The sequence below is a fragment of the Suillus plorans genome, assembly GCF_016647745.1.
Source record: "Suillus plorans strain S12 chromosome Unknown HD556scaffold_2, whole genome shotgun sequence".
In the NCBI taxonomy this organism is placed as follows: domain Eukaryota; kingdom Fungi; phylum Basidiomycota; class Agaricomycetes; order Boletales; family Suillaceae; genus Suillus; species Suillus plorans.
The window spans coordinates 1513602-1526964 of NW_024537386.1; the positions used below are offsets into that span (position 1 = coordinate 1513602).

Consider the following 13363-nt stretch of genomic DNA (forward strand, 5'->3'; position numbering starts at 1 on the left):
GTTGTATTTTATTCCATTAGGCTGTCAATTGTGGACGGATTTGGATCGTCATGGTCACCACATCCCATGACTCGGACTCAAACTGAACAGTTTGACGTAGCTAGCCCTCCACCAGTGAACATAATAGCTCTGACGAAGTTCGGCTAACCCGACCTGGCACCAAGACAACTTGGACTTGATTGAGTGCCCATTGCACAACTAGGCTATATGAATATGAATAAATATTTTATTTGAAAGAAAGAAAAACATGCACAATTAATTAAATAAACAATCACATGATAATATTGGTGTCGCCGTCACGCCTGATTCACCCTCAAGTTCGACCGTGCCTCTGAAGTAAGTTCGTGTTCCAATTTGCAAAGCCGAGTGAAATAATGATAATATAGGCGCCAAGTTCCTTTCATTGATCACCACCAGTTCCAGAATACGAAAAACTGCTCGCTTCTAATCTTTCTTTGCACGACACACGTAGCATAGTAGTCCTGCGTCATTCGCATCATGGTAAGTGACTCTGCCATTCATTCACTCGCAGGCGCTGCCGGTGGCATCGTCTCCATGTCAGCAACATAGTACGTAGCATCTTATTACGTGTGTGAGTACAAATTCAAGTAGTGCTTTGTGCTCGCAGCCCACTCATAGTCTTATCGACGCGTGCTGCAGTCAACGTGAAGAATGACTCCAAGGTGACTACAAATCGAGTTGTAACATTTGCCTGCGCCTTGTTCTCACGCGTGTTAACAGAACGTAGTTCAACATTTCCGCGAGATTGTCAAGCACGAGGGTGTTGTGGGCCTTTATAGCGGTCTGAGCCCAAGTTTGCTCGGGATAGCTGTCACAAACGGGTAAAGCTTCCCGAACGCCCCGCGTTGTGTTTTGCTCACATCATAACGTCGACAGGGCGTATTATTATTTCTATGAATGTTCACGAGGGATCATTCTGAATTCGAGGCAAGGGAGCAAGGCGCTTAATATGTTGGAGTCGATGTTAGCAGGCGTTGTTGCCGGTACGCCAGCTTCGGTCACCCGCATGGGTAGTGTCATAACTTATCGTTGAACGTCCCACATTTTAGGATCAGCAACCACCATCATCAGCAATCCTATCTGGGTTATACAGATGTCCCAAGCCGTTCGAGCAGAACCCTCCCCTTCCGAATTATCCAAGTCACATGCAGTGCCCAAACGGCCAAGTATCTTGCGAACAATTCAAGCCATCATCGCTAAAGACGGGCTGAACGGACTCTTTCGTGGGCTCGGCCCTGCTTTAGTGCTTGTGATCAACCCTGTACTGCAATATACGGTGTTCGAGCAGTTGAAGAATTTTTTGATCAAGAAAAGGACTTTGAAGCTAAGAGCGAGGGGCTCTGGAAGTGTGGTTGCAGTCTTATCCGACTGGGATTTCTTTGTATTGGGCGCATTTTCAAAACTTGGTGCGCTTTCTGAATTACGGGTGTAGTTGGAAGTATGTTGACAATGTGATATGCAGTCGCAACGGGCTCAACGTATCCTTACATGTGAGCCTTAGTGCTTGATCGAGCTTTTCAGGCCGAGATCTGACTTGTACTCAGTGTCCTAAAGAGCAGGCTCCAGGCTGGGCAGGCGCGCGCAGAGCAATACAAATCTTCTCTCCATGGTCTCGCTACCATCTTGAAAGAGGAAGGCATACAAGGACTGTACAAAGGCGTCGGCAGTAAACTCCTCCAGAGTGTCCTCGCTGCTGCAATATTGTTTGCCGTACAGAGAAGAATATATGAGTTGACGAAGAAGGTACGTGTTCGGGTATCTCGGGCAGTACTGAATGTTTTGCTGAAAGGCGCACTAGGCCATCACGTCGCTGTCATGATTGTCCGCGGGGCATCAGTGCTATCATGAGTGTGTCGCGTATGGCAGGTAAGGTAAGGTTTAACCATACCATGTCGTGGACAGCCGATACAATTTCAAAGGTTACAAGCATGATTCCATTCTAACGAGAAGATGGGTGATGATTGTAAGAGATAAATTAGGGCTAAAGCCACCAAGTCATACAGAAGTCTTCGGAATGTCGAATTTATGGTTCGCAGTATCTTTGACCATGTTTACGACTCCGAGGTCACTGCCAGCGGTAAAAGTTGATAACATTCTTATCCGCCAGGGGTTTGGTGGGGGTGTGGTTTTCTATGTCAGAAAGATATTAATGTTTGCTGCAGAAACATTCGGAGGACCGTAGTCATTGATGACCCACGAGTCCGCCCGTGATAAGGACACCGGCCGAGCAAGATGAATCAATCGTCTACGTAACGGTGCTCGGCCGCGCCAGTTCCCGACGCCTGCTTCTGACGATCAATTTATTAGTTTGATAACCATGCACATTGCAATCTCTACTAGTACAGGTAAAAATGGAACGGACATAACATCATGTTCACTATATTCAGCATCTTAGCACGCGCATGGTGAGCATTATGGGCTCAACCTCGTTCCTCACCCAGCCGAGATGCTCACCATGATATTCACAAGTCATTACTAGCCCCTGAGATGGGGTTGTACAGTTAGGTGGGCCTCGATCAGAAGTATAGCGTCTGGACGCGCTGGAAAACTAGGTTGAGGAAGACTACGCCCAATGCGCCACCTCTCATCAAGCCCCGCAACATCCATATACGTCTTGCAGGGGTTGACGACATCGTCACAACATCAGGAACGATGACTCTGCAACAAATTCTACGCTCAAATCCCGTGTAATGTGCAGACGTTTTCCGAAACATCCTGACGCAGATACAAGCAATGAACTGGTTCTCGCCTGATCCGTCTCCTTCATGCACCTGAACATCATCAGGAAAATAACTCAAAGAACGTCTCAAATGCCCGTCCTTGGCTGATTAGTGCATAGTAGATATGTTAATGCACTCTCAGGGCGGGCATGACCATGCACATACAATCACACCCAGCTGCACAAAGAAGGCCTAGTTGTGAGTTGCTACGCACGCGAGACGTAAGTCAGAAGAGCAAACAGAGATGAGAATCCGGCTATGAATACAAAAAGGCTTCTTGCCGCTTATTGACAATGGCCCAATACAGCACTATGTGACCCTCGATGTTGGGAGATTGCAGGAGATCAGAGAACTTTGCAACTGAAAGAGAATCAGCGCAGACATCGACGATTAGGGCAGCATCGGAAGGGGTGATATCGGGAGCGGAGACCATATTACGGATGCGCGATAAGTCAGTAGTATGTTTCTGGTATCAGACGGAATCTGCTGATGATACAGATGCAGAAATGGTTTTCGAGAGAGGTGCATGAGTGAGGGACCTGCTGATCTTCCGCTTGATGTTTAGAAAGGAAAACACGGAGCCTCGGATGGTCTGTGCCCGACAGATGATGCAGATGATGCAGACGTAGGAATTAAGTCGTATGGCGGAGGTGCCTTAGGCCTTAGCGCTTAGCAACGAACTTGCTATCGTCGAGTACGTCAGTCTTGCTAGTCATTATTGTGGAGAGGCAAGTGACACGAACTTGGAAGGTAGTAGTTAAATGCTGTAAGACTCTAGAGAGTCACTAGACACACCGCTTTATGATAGATAGCTTGCTTTTGCTGTAATAAGTACACCCTGCCATGGTTTCTGCTTTGACTTATAGCTAGTCTCCTAGGCAGTCTTAAGAGAGGAAAACACAGTTAATATTTCAGGCATTGTAACAGTCACGGTCACACATAGGTCACAATGTTCCTTCTTTCGAGGTCTACTATGAGCCAGCCTTGGACCATTGTGCAAGTTTTTCCATTCAAGTTGATACGCCAGGAAAATAGTATTATAAGATGGCACCTCCGCTGCGCCCGAATGCAGTCGCATTCATATCACCCCAAAACCACCCGATCCTCATCCGTACATTCGAAAAAGGGGATGAGCTGAAGTACCACTATGTAGCCCATACAAGCCTCGATGTCATTGAGGAACGAAGTCAGTGCCCCCCACTGTCTATTTTCATTTCCCCACTGACAAGAACACCTCATTCGATATTTGGCATTAGTAAATGGTCCAACAAAATCTAACGATTGTTACCTCGGCCTTCTCTACGCCATGGATGACATAGCTGCTTACGGGTACATAACACCTCTAAAAATGAAGATTGTTCTCGCTCTCCCACTCACAGACTCTATCGTACGTGATGCGGAAGTGATCATGGTGTGTCCTTATAACTGTCGCCGTTTCTCCTCGTCCGCCTGATCCATTCTTTGACACGGATGTATCTTTAGACCTTTAAAGCCCTCCACCTAGCCTACTACCATGCTTCGTCGAACCCTTTCATACGACTTCATGATACGCCTACGGGCGTGGGGAGTGCCAAGTGGAAGCGCTTCAGACAGAAAATAGACGAGATAAGTAGGGCTGCCAGCGGTGGGAGTGTGCCTTCTTGAACTAGTCACTGCACCAAGGTAATGGATGTAAGAAGAATCGAACTGAACTGCCGATAATGGCGCATGTCTGATTGTCAATTTGTGTGGCCCAGGTTCACAGCTGACTCGCCGCGCTTTGCAGGCTCCGGCCATCCTTATGACAAGCGCGGGTCATGCTACTCGTTTGTTACGTGTGGACCGAAATGGATCAAACCCTTCTATTGACTCAGATGTCTAGCGAGCACCGCGTCTGAGACAGATACGGGGTTGATATATTTCATTTCATCATCTATTTTCTCTCACTAGCTCCTCTTGTGTATTATTTGGAGACGTGTCTTGTGGCAATGGTAGTCAATGATGGTTTGGTCCCTGCGCGCCATTCACATTTCGAACAATGGTTTTGTTGTCCAGTTCAACGCATCAATAGCATTCAAACTTCATCATTATTATTCCTGGAACCCATTTCAATTCACATGCGACCCACTCGCTCATGTTCAACCAACCGTCATGTCGTAGGATTCACAGCATGTTTCCTGAGTTATTATATGATCTCCCAAAACTTTTCTGGTGCACTGGATCCATCGGCCGGCCTCCTGGATCTCAGTAGGAGCTTCATTCGTAGCTTGATCGAGCGCTTCGTGTTCTAGACCTAACTTCGGGGATCATGAACCCATCAAAATTGAACCGAACACCGCGTTAGTTCAACTATTCGAACTAATGGTATTCCAGCTTTTGGGACAATCTATGTTTATTGATTCTGCTTGCTGAGACGGTCTGGCCAGCTACATCTTTGTTCGACGACGTTGGAAGAACCAGCTCAAGTCCTGGGACGTATTTCATGAATTTAAACTTCTTTCCCAACTAAATCACTCACTACCAATTACATCATTCTTCAGCTTTAGATGTTTTGTTGTCATTCGTCCAGGCATTCACAGCCCAACCAAAGCCTTCTCCAGGCCCTTTAACCCCTCCCCAACCTCTCTTGCCATGACTCTCACGATCGTGTCCTCATCCACAGTTGCGATATACTCCAACACCGTGCATGCGCGTCTCATGAATTCTTGGGATAGCGGTCCCCCTTCATATGACGTATACGCGCCTGTTTGCCCATCATATATGCCCCTGATTTGGACGCCGCTCCAGGAGCTGCCACCGCGTTCATATGCCTCCTGTATAAGCACCCGCACAAGAAGCCCGAGAAAGTGTAGCGCCGCGCGTCGGAGTGCTGGAATTTTTGAGGATACGCTCAGGGGGGATATGTCTAGCGGGTCTGGAGGGCGTTCGGGTTGGGACCGGGGTGTTGGAGAAGATTCAGATTCAGATTCTGCTTGTTCTGTGCTTACTCCTACATCTGTCTTCATTCTCTTCTCGTTCACCTTAGCTGTCGGATGTGGAATGGGAGTAGCCACAGTCATCTCGACCAACACCAAGTCCAGCATTCCCTCTGCTGTTTCCTTAGTGTATCGTTCCACCACCCGTGCACAGGTATTGATACATTCGGAGAGCAGGGAAATCGCTGACGTGCGCAAGATGACTGGTGCGCGAGGCTCACGGAGGAGGGAAAGGAGAGGTGGAAGGAGCGTGTCCGCTTTTTCAACGCAGCGAGTGATGACAAGATGAATGAGAATAGGATAAAGAGGTGGGATGAAACTCACCATATAGCCCCAGAGCGTCTCCACAGCGCCTCACAACAACTGCGAGAGCTTCACCGATGCGGAGACGTGTGTTAACTTCACTTATTTGTTTGCCCTTTGCCCTGCCCGTCTCACCACCCTTAGGCTTTGTGTCCGATTCTGCCTTGTCATCAGCAAGATCCTCCGCCCCCCTCGCATACGCATCCAGAAGCGCTTTCAACACTTCGTTCCCCGCGCCAGACCTGGAATTGGGACCAGGGGCATGCACCAAAGCAGCGAGTCCTTGCACCGCATTCAAAAATACATACGAGTCGTCCTCCTGAATGGCTTGCAAGAATATGGAGAGGATAGCAGGGTGTAGGGCACGTATTGTCGCTACCTTCTCAAGTCTCTCTCGCTCAGTCTTACTCACACGAGCCGGGGAAGATACCAACTCGCGTAGTAAGAGCAACCCGTGCGCTCGTACAGGTAGGAGCGGGTCTTGAAGGAGCTTAAGTGCTTTTTGGTATGTTTCTCGCGGATCTGCGTCAGCATCCTCGCTTCGACCGTTGGATCTGCCCTGATTTTTTGGAGCAGACCCCGATGCGGCTAACGCCCCCTCTGCCATCCTCGCTGTCAACACTAACTGTGCCTCACGTGCGCTTGGCCGGGTCGGCGTGTGCGCCTTGAGAAGGTCGAGGATTTGTGTAAGGGAGGGTGTATTGTTCGGGGTGAGCGAGGGGTTGGCTGTGTTTTGGAGTGGAGTGTTTGTGGAGGAGTAGGAGACACGACAGAATATACATGACATTCACAGTGAGGAATATGATACAGAGACACGGAAAAAGAGAAGTTAGTTCTTATTCTTCGGAATGAGAGACAAGGACGAACCTTCCAGTATAGCCAACAACAATCCAACAGCAGTTTCTACCATATCTTCTCCCTCAACCTCTCCATCGTCCTCGTCGTCGCTATCTGGCCCGAATTCCTGCTCCTCTGGTACGATTCTTAGATCCTCCCTCAAAAGACCTTTGGTGTATTCGTTGTTTAGGCCTCGATCTGATGTGCCAGATACGGATGCGGAGGAGGGTGTATCAGATACCTCTAACGCGTGCCTCACAAATTCCAACACATCCCTCGGGCGACTCAGGATAGCGGTGTTGTCCAGCTCAGATTGAAAGGCCATGATGAGTTGGAGGAGAAGCATCACTCTGTTAACGTCATCTGCATCAGCAGACATGGCTGGGCTGGCATGTTAAGCTTACCGGAGTGGATCAGGTTCCTTCGGATCCATCAATATACTCTGTGTTTCTCCTCTGGTACCACTGTCTTGCGTATTATCAGCAGAACTAGATCCCTTTGCAGTGCGATATGCCTCCAGCAATCTCACGAACATGCCTCCTGCGATATCTGCACGATCGAGGTTCTTGATATAGGAGACAAAGTGCGCAGGAGGTGGGTAGAGTCCCAAGTCTAATGACTCTATATCTGTGTCCTCGGTGACGGAGGCATGCCGCAGGTCTTCCGGCGTAAGAAGAGCGAGTTTCTCTTCTCTGTTGACCCTGTATCAAACTTGGACTCAGACTTACATGAAGATGAAGTAGCACCAGTGGAACGAACCTCCTTACACGTTTTATATCTTCTGCACTTCCTCCTTCCCATCCTCCTGAAGAGCTTTCATTCTCATCCACTAATGACCACAACACTCGAATTCCCTCGCCCTCCTCTACAACCCGTCCCCATGTCCTCATCAATGACCAAACATCCTCTTTTAGTATTGGATCTGCTACGCCCATTTTACTGAGATGTGCATGAAGGGAATACAGAGAGGGGAGGATGGGTGAAAGGAGGGAGGCGAATAGAGAGGGCGATGGATCGATTGATAGCAGGATGGTGTGAAGGGTTTGGAGGGATGATGATGGGGTAGGCAGAAGGTAGCTTTGATCTGGTTCCCTCTGATCGCGTGAGGTCTCGTCGGAGACTTTGGAGAGGGAATTGTGTAAAATGGGCAAGACTATGCTCGCTACGAGCGCGTGGTGTGCAGAACTGGAGTCCAGCATGCGTGCGAGAGTAAATGCTGCAGCGCGTTTGAATGCAGGGTGTGTTATTGGTGTTGAAGCAGAAGGGGGAGACGGAGAAATGAGAGCAAGGATGCGCGGTGTTATTGTTTGGAAGTAATGCTGGAACAGTATTGGATCAGAAATGCATTGAAATTGATTTAACCCAACCTCCACACCTTGGGTTGCATCCCTCGAGGTACTGTTCCTAGCACGCGTGCAACATGCTCCAGCTTATCGAGTTCCGGTTCGTCTTCCGCATCGAGCTCACCAAATATAGCAACACAGAGAGCACCCACACCGCCTGGGTGGAGAAGGTGTTGAGTGAGGAGGGAGGAACAGAGTTTACGGACGTGGGGTGGTGTCGGAGAATTAGGGGTGGAGAGGACCGTAGCAAGGGATGACATGAGTTGGGGGAGGGGGATGCTGAGAACAGACATTTTGTGGGGAAATGAATGAGATTACGAGATACGACTGCTGCAAAGTACACGCACAAGGCGAGGAGACGGAGCACGAGCGGGCGGAGAGACTCGACGGGTTCACTAGGTAGCCATCCTAGGGCCATACTCGGGCGTAACAAATCAACTGCATGTCTTGACAGCAGTGTACTGCTAATGAGCGTCTGAGGTGGCGTACTCTTTGGGCCATTTGGGAACAAGAGACCCATGAGGCGCAAAAGCAGGTCAGAGAGTGTGGCGTGATCGGCGGGCGTGTTCGTCAGGTCTATAATTTTTGGGGTGCCGGGAATTAGTTTAGACGTTAACGAAGGGGTGAGACGCGTGTAAAGTATTTCGGTTCCCCAGCGAAAAATAAGAGACATAAGAGTGCGGAGTGTGCTGAGGTCGCGTGTCCCTATTGCAGGTGCGCTTTTCAGATCACCTTCTTGTCGGAGATCTGGCAGGTGAAAAAGAGATTGAACGCGCTCAACAACGTGCAAAGCACATTGAGCTGTTTCAAGTTGGGCATCCTCCACTGTATCAAGAGAAGGAGCGGAGGATCCGACTGCTTGATGGTATTGCGCTAGCCTGCGCACAAGTACATTTTTAAGATCGTGTTGGGTGGTGCCAGACGTGTCGAGAAGAAATGAGCCAGAACGCAAGACGTTTGCGAGCTCCTCTTGTGCTTCGGTCATCATCGTTAAAAACAGTATACCACATAGTACCAGTGCGACGGTGCCGAGATCCGAGTCTATAGGTCACATGACTCTGACTGATAAAATTCAATGATCTATACGGCTCTACTTAAATTCTTAACCACAACATCGCCGCTGATCTAGTTCAACGATGAGCAAGCTCAACGCAGGCGCATTCGAGTTCGTTCCAGGTCGCGCATTTGTGCTACCTCAGAAAAGTCAAACGCCTCCTTCAAAACCTCCCCTCGAGCGCCCTCTCCAAACTGAAGCTCCACCTCCAGCTCCTACCATCACCCTTAACATCGGCGGATCGAACACTCCCGTTGCTCCTGTTCCCGCTCCCGCACCTGCTTTACAGTCAAGATCTGCTCCTGCTCTTACTCCACAATCAAAACCTACTCTGCCACCGTCTGTATCTGCGAGCACCACACCATTACAATCTTCTTCTCCTACACCACCTACTAACAAAGTATTTTCCACTGAACGAGCCAAGACAGACACCACATCCATTGCAAAGGAAGTCCAGGCTATTGCAGACCAGGAAGTACTTAAGGATCTTTTTGGTGATGGTACGCATCTTACCTCACCGTCCCTCTCATGCAATTGTACTCACATATTTATAGTCAAAGAACATCTTAACATCGTCTTCATCGGTCATGTAGATGCTGGAAAATCAACTCTTGGCGGGAACCTCCTATATATCTCTGGTGGTGTTGATAAGCGCACCATGGAGAAATACGAGAAGGAGGCAAAAGAAGCTGGCCGTGAAACGTGGTACCTTTCCTGGGCGCTCGATAGCACCCCTCAGGAGCGCTCAAAGGGGAAAACCGTCGAAGTCGGTAGAGCCTACTTCGAGACATCGTTTCGAAGATATACCATTCTAGATGCTCCAGGCCACAAGACTTATGTTCCGAGCATGATTAGCGGTGCTGCCCAAGCAGATGTCGCAATACTCGTCATCTCCGCACGAAAAGGTGAATTTGAAACTGGTTTCGAAAGAGGTGGCCAGACCCGCGAACACGTCATGCTCGTGAAAACCGCCGGCGTCAGCAAAATCGTCATCGTCATCAACAAGATGGATGATCCGACTGTCAACTGGGACAAAGGCAGATACACTGAGATCAAGGATAAGTTGACCCCATTTGTGAAATCTGCTGGTTTCAATCCCAAAACGGATGTCACCTTTATACCTGTATCTGGATATACAGGTCAGAATCTAAAGGATCGCGTAGCAAAGTCTATCTGCTCATGGAATGAGTGTGTGGTGTTTTCTTTCTTCCACGTATATACATGCTCATGCCCATATTGCAGTGGCCCCTCTTTCCTTGAACATATGGACAACATGCCCATGGTAGACCGCAAGGTCAATGCTCCCCTCATGATGCCAGTCTCCGAAAAGTATAAAGACATGGGTGCCATCATCGTCGGCAAGATCGAATCCGGACACATTCGCAAAGGAGACTCTCTAACCCTCATGCCGAACAAATCTGCTGTTGAAGTCGCCGCCATCTACAATGAGATGGAAGAAGAGGTGCCCAGTGCGATCTGCGGTGACAACGTGCGCGTGAGACTGAGGGGCGTGGAGGACGAAGATATCAGCCCTGGATTTGTACTCACAAGTCCGAAGTCTCCTGTGAGAGCGGTGAGGCAATTCGAGGCGCAGCTTGCAATTTTGGAACATAAGAATATCATTTGTGCGGGATACTCGGCTGTCATGCACGTGCACACACTTTCCGAAGAGGTTACATTGCCTGTGAGTGCGGCGTGTTTTACTGGTTTACACAGTCCTGATATTCATAGGCTCTACTACACTACTTTGACAAAGCTACCGGTCGCAAGTCGAAGAAACCGCCTCAATTCGCAAAGAAGGGTGGGTGTACTGTGCACAGTGTAATCAATTCTCACTGATGTTTCTTCCTCGACCATTTCGCTGCGGCACAAAAAAAATTCCGTAACAATCACCTCTACCCCTCCTGCACATCATATTCGCCCACCACTTCGTTCCGATTTCCAGGCCAAAAAGTCGTGGCGCTCATAGAAACGACTCTTCCCATCTGCGTCGAGCGCTTCGTTGATTACCCCCAACTCGGTCGCTTCACGCTGCGTGACGAGGGCAGAACAATTGCTATTGGAAAGGTGCGTTTTTTTATATCGATTGGTTGCTGCATGTAAACTTTTACTCGCTTTGGCTTTCACTTGACCACTTCTCGGTCTTCCCTCGGACTTGTTAACTAAATCTTTTCTTCTTCGCAGATCACAAAACTTCATGACGATCGCGTCGATGAGGTCACAGAGGGCATGGCACATGTGTCGGTTGCGGCGTAAGGTGCTTGCGTGTGCTTGCATAATACTTCCACGTATGTATTCTATGTGATATTATTATTGAGCCATAGCTCACGTTCCTTCATTCTTCCCACAATACGTGTCGCATTTTTTTTGGCTGTGGTACCTACACCTTTTATTCCAATTTGTCCATACCGTGTTCCGATAGATTGAGGGTACGATACCAAGAAATCAGAAGCCCAGACTCCCTAACGATTGCAGTAGTTGTAATAATAGAACTACGCTGTGGACCTATTTGTTATGCTTTGAGTGCTTTCATTTATTATGTACGATCATGTAGTTGTGTGCAAGTTTATTGTTCTGTTACGACCACAGATTGAAATATTGACCACCGGTCCACAATAAATCTGAAACGCGCTAATCACGTGACCAAAGGTCACTTGCCTTCCTTTCTGGTGCACTGGCAGCCTCATAGCTTCAGCCATGACGCTCAAACTCAAGCGGACGAGCCATTCCCCCTCTCCATTTTCATGGGATGCTCTCAGCCCACCACGCGCGGAGTCTCCAAATACGCCCGAAGTTACCGGTCTACCTCCTCCGCCAACATCATGGCTCTCTGCCCGCGACATGAAAATATTTGGTGCCCAACCACTACGTGCTGACATCGGTGTTGTGCGTTGTGCAGACTGTGACAAGCCTATCTTGCGTAGCGCCATTTCAGAACACATCAGTATGTCATGGCTTTCTACACTACCAGATATTTAGCTCATGCACAGTTAGGCAACTGTAACGACATCCGTTCAGGGAAGAAATGGGTGAAGGGCAAAACGGCAGATAGCGAAGGTACTGTCTCCTGATATATTTTCCTTTCATCATATATAATCAGCCCCATCAAGTTGAGCCGAAGAAAGGCAAGAAGCGGGCTGCAGACGGCGAGGACGGGGATGAAGCCGGCGAGCCGTCTAAAAAGAAGACCAAGATAACAAAGGGGCGTACTAAAGGCCCCGTGGACTATGACAAGCAATGTGGAGTGATCAATGATAAAGGCCTCCCTTGCTCGCGCTCCCTCACGTGCAAAGCTCATTCCATGGGTGCGAAGCGCGCTGTTCAGGGTCGCTCGAAGGCGTATGACGAGCTTTTGCTCGAGTGGAACCGTGCGAATAATCCTAATTGGGTAGAGCCGGTAAAAAAAGAGACGAAAGCAGAGAAGAAGGAGAAGCGCGAGAAGGAGAAGGCGGAGAAGAAGCGCCTCGCGCAGGAGGCTGCATTAGCAGCTGGACTGGAAGGGAAGGGCATGCCGAAGAAGCCTGGTAGGAAGGCGAATACATTAGGCACTGCTGCCACACAACTGGATGTCGATGAAGCTGCTGAAAACTTGGATGATCTTGACTCAGAAGCAGAGGTCGACTCACTGGTGAAGGCCGTGCAGAGTGCACAGGCGCGTGGGATCATAGGAGTGCCATTGGCTGTCCCATCATCGGAGAGTTCGTGGTTTGTATTGCGGAGAGAACGCCTGCGAAATTGCCGAGAGCTGCTTGCGAGTGCGCTCATTCCGCCCAGCGGACGTAGTAGCATCGCGGCAACTGTGTCTAGCATGGCGCTTGGATAGATGCATCACCCTGCCGTTGTCGCCATTTATATCATCTACAACATATTATTCACGGATTACTGGGACATTTCATTGTGCCAATTATTGGTTTATTTCTCGAGCTATCATTATTGTCGTTCTTAGCATATATGTACGTGTACTATGTAGCTGTAGCAGTAGATCTTCACGAAGTTCACCACCCGGGACGTCACGTGAAGCAATTATCTCACCTTTGCCATCTCCGTCACTCCACCCACTGCCTCGTTTTCCAAGTTTCCAACGCCCGCTGCCGTTTCTGCCTAATAACTGATCATAACTAACATACTATA

General features: G+C 48.9%; 6 protein-coding genes across 6 annotated transcripts; 4 read left to right on the plus strand and 2 right to left on the minus strand.

The window, feature by feature from the left end:
• Positions 1 to 498: 498 nt before the first annotated feature.
• On the plus strand, positions 499 to 1840 carry HD556DRAFT_1436775 (peroxisomal membrane protein PMP47B; the record flags this gene model as incomplete). The annotated part of the gene is made up of 8 exons (XM_041305606.1): positions 499 to 569; positions 629 to 683; positions 742 to 842; positions 898 to 1004; positions 1071 to 1427; positions 1484 to 1511; positions 1566 to 1764; positions 1820 to 1840. 8 exons carry the CDS (start codon positions 499 to 501, stop codon positions 1838 to 1840), a joined length of 939 nt encoding a protein of 312 aa, XP_041167307.1.
• A 697-nt stretch (positions 1841 to 2537) lies between these two features.
• On the minus strand, positions 2538 to 3174 carry HD556DRAFT_1436776 (uncharacterized protein; the record flags this gene model as incomplete). The annotated part of the gene is made up of 3 exons (XM_041305607.1): positions 2538 to 2845; positions 2907 to 2947; positions 3008 to 3174. The coding sequence occupies 3 exons, from the start codon at positions 3172 to 3174 to the stop codon at positions 2538 to 2540; spliced, it is 516 nt and encodes a 171-aa protein (XP_041167308.1).
• Positions 3175 to 3696: 522 nt separating this feature from the next.
• HD556DRAFT_1282667 (trafficking protein particle complex 2) lies at positions 3697 to 4379 on the plus strand (the record flags this gene model as incomplete). The annotated part of the gene is made up of 3 exons (XM_041299305.1): positions 3697 to 3927; positions 3998 to 4152; positions 4224 to 4379. Coding segments are annotated over exons 1-3 (453 nt in total), but the record flags the coding sequence as incomplete, so codon positions are not given.
• A 914-nt stretch (positions 4380 to 5293) lies between these two features.
• HD556DRAFT_1436778 (uncharacterized protein) lies at positions 5294 to 9163 on the minus strand (the record flags this gene model as incomplete). The annotated part of the gene is made up of 7 exons (XM_041305608.1): positions 5294 to 5952; positions 6020 to 6724; positions 6866 to 7185; positions 7240 to 7536; positions 7595 to 8154; positions 8211 to 8457; positions 8526 to 9163. 7 exons carry the CDS (start codon positions 9161 to 9163, stop codon positions 5294 to 5296), a joined length of 3426 nt encoding a protein of 1141 aa, XP_041167310.1.
• Positions 9164 to 9260: 97 nt separating this feature from the next.
• HD556DRAFT_1324511 (P-loop containing nucleoside triphosphate hydrolase protein) lies at positions 9261 to 11864 on the plus strand. Its single transcript, XM_041301479.1, has 6 exons — positions 9261 to 9732; positions 9787 to 10420; positions 10475 to 10916; positions 10964 to 11033; positions 11178 to 11299; positions 11417 to 11864. The coding sequence occupies exons 1-6, from the start codon at positions 9315 to 9317 to the stop codon at positions 11486 to 11488; spliced, it is 1758 nt and encodes a 585-aa protein (XP_041167311.1). The 5' UTR covers positions 9261 to 9314; the 3' UTR covers positions 11489 to 11864.
• A 24-nt stretch (positions 11865 to 11888) lies between these two features.
• On the plus strand, positions 11889 to 13265 carry HD556DRAFT_1324515 (SCA7-domain-containing protein). Its single transcript, XM_041301480.1, has 3 exons — positions 11889 to 12176; positions 12227 to 12289; positions 12343 to 13265. Exons 1-3 carry the CDS (start codon positions 11930 to 11932, stop codon positions 13053 to 13055), a joined length of 1023 nt encoding a protein of 340 aa, XP_041167312.1. The 5' UTR covers positions 11889 to 11929; the 3' UTR covers positions 13056 to 13265.
• The last annotated feature ends 98 nt before the right edge of the window (positions 13266 to 13363 follow it).

Excerpts from the sequence above, each read along its gene's own strand:
- HD556DRAFT_1324511 (XM_041301479.1), top strand. The coding sequence starts at position 9,315 with ATGAGCAAGCTCAACGCAGGCGCATTCGAGTTCGTTCCAGGTCGCGCA. Across the intron at positions 11,034-11,177 it reads GCCTCAATTCGCAAAGAAGG|GCCAAAAAGTCGTGGCGCTC; the intron begins GTGGGTGTACTG and ends TCCGATTTCCAG. Across the intron at positions 11,300-11,416 it reads GAACAATTGCTATTGGAAAG|ATCACAAAACTTCATGACGA; the intron begins GTGCGTTTTTTT and ends TCTTCTTCGCAG.
- HD556DRAFT_1324515 (XM_041301480.1), top strand. The coding sequence starts at position 11,930 with ATGACGCTCAAACTCAAGCGGACGAGCCATTCCCCCTCTCCATTTTCA. Across the intron at positions 12,177-12,226 it reads CGCCATTTCAGAACACATCA|GCAACTGTAACGACATCCGT; the intron begins GTATGTCATGGC and ends ATGCACAGTTAG. Across the intron at positions 12,290-12,342 it reads CAAAACGGCAGATAGCGAAG|TTGAGCCGAAGAAAGGCAAG; the intron begins GTACTGTCTCCT and ends AGCCCCATCAAG.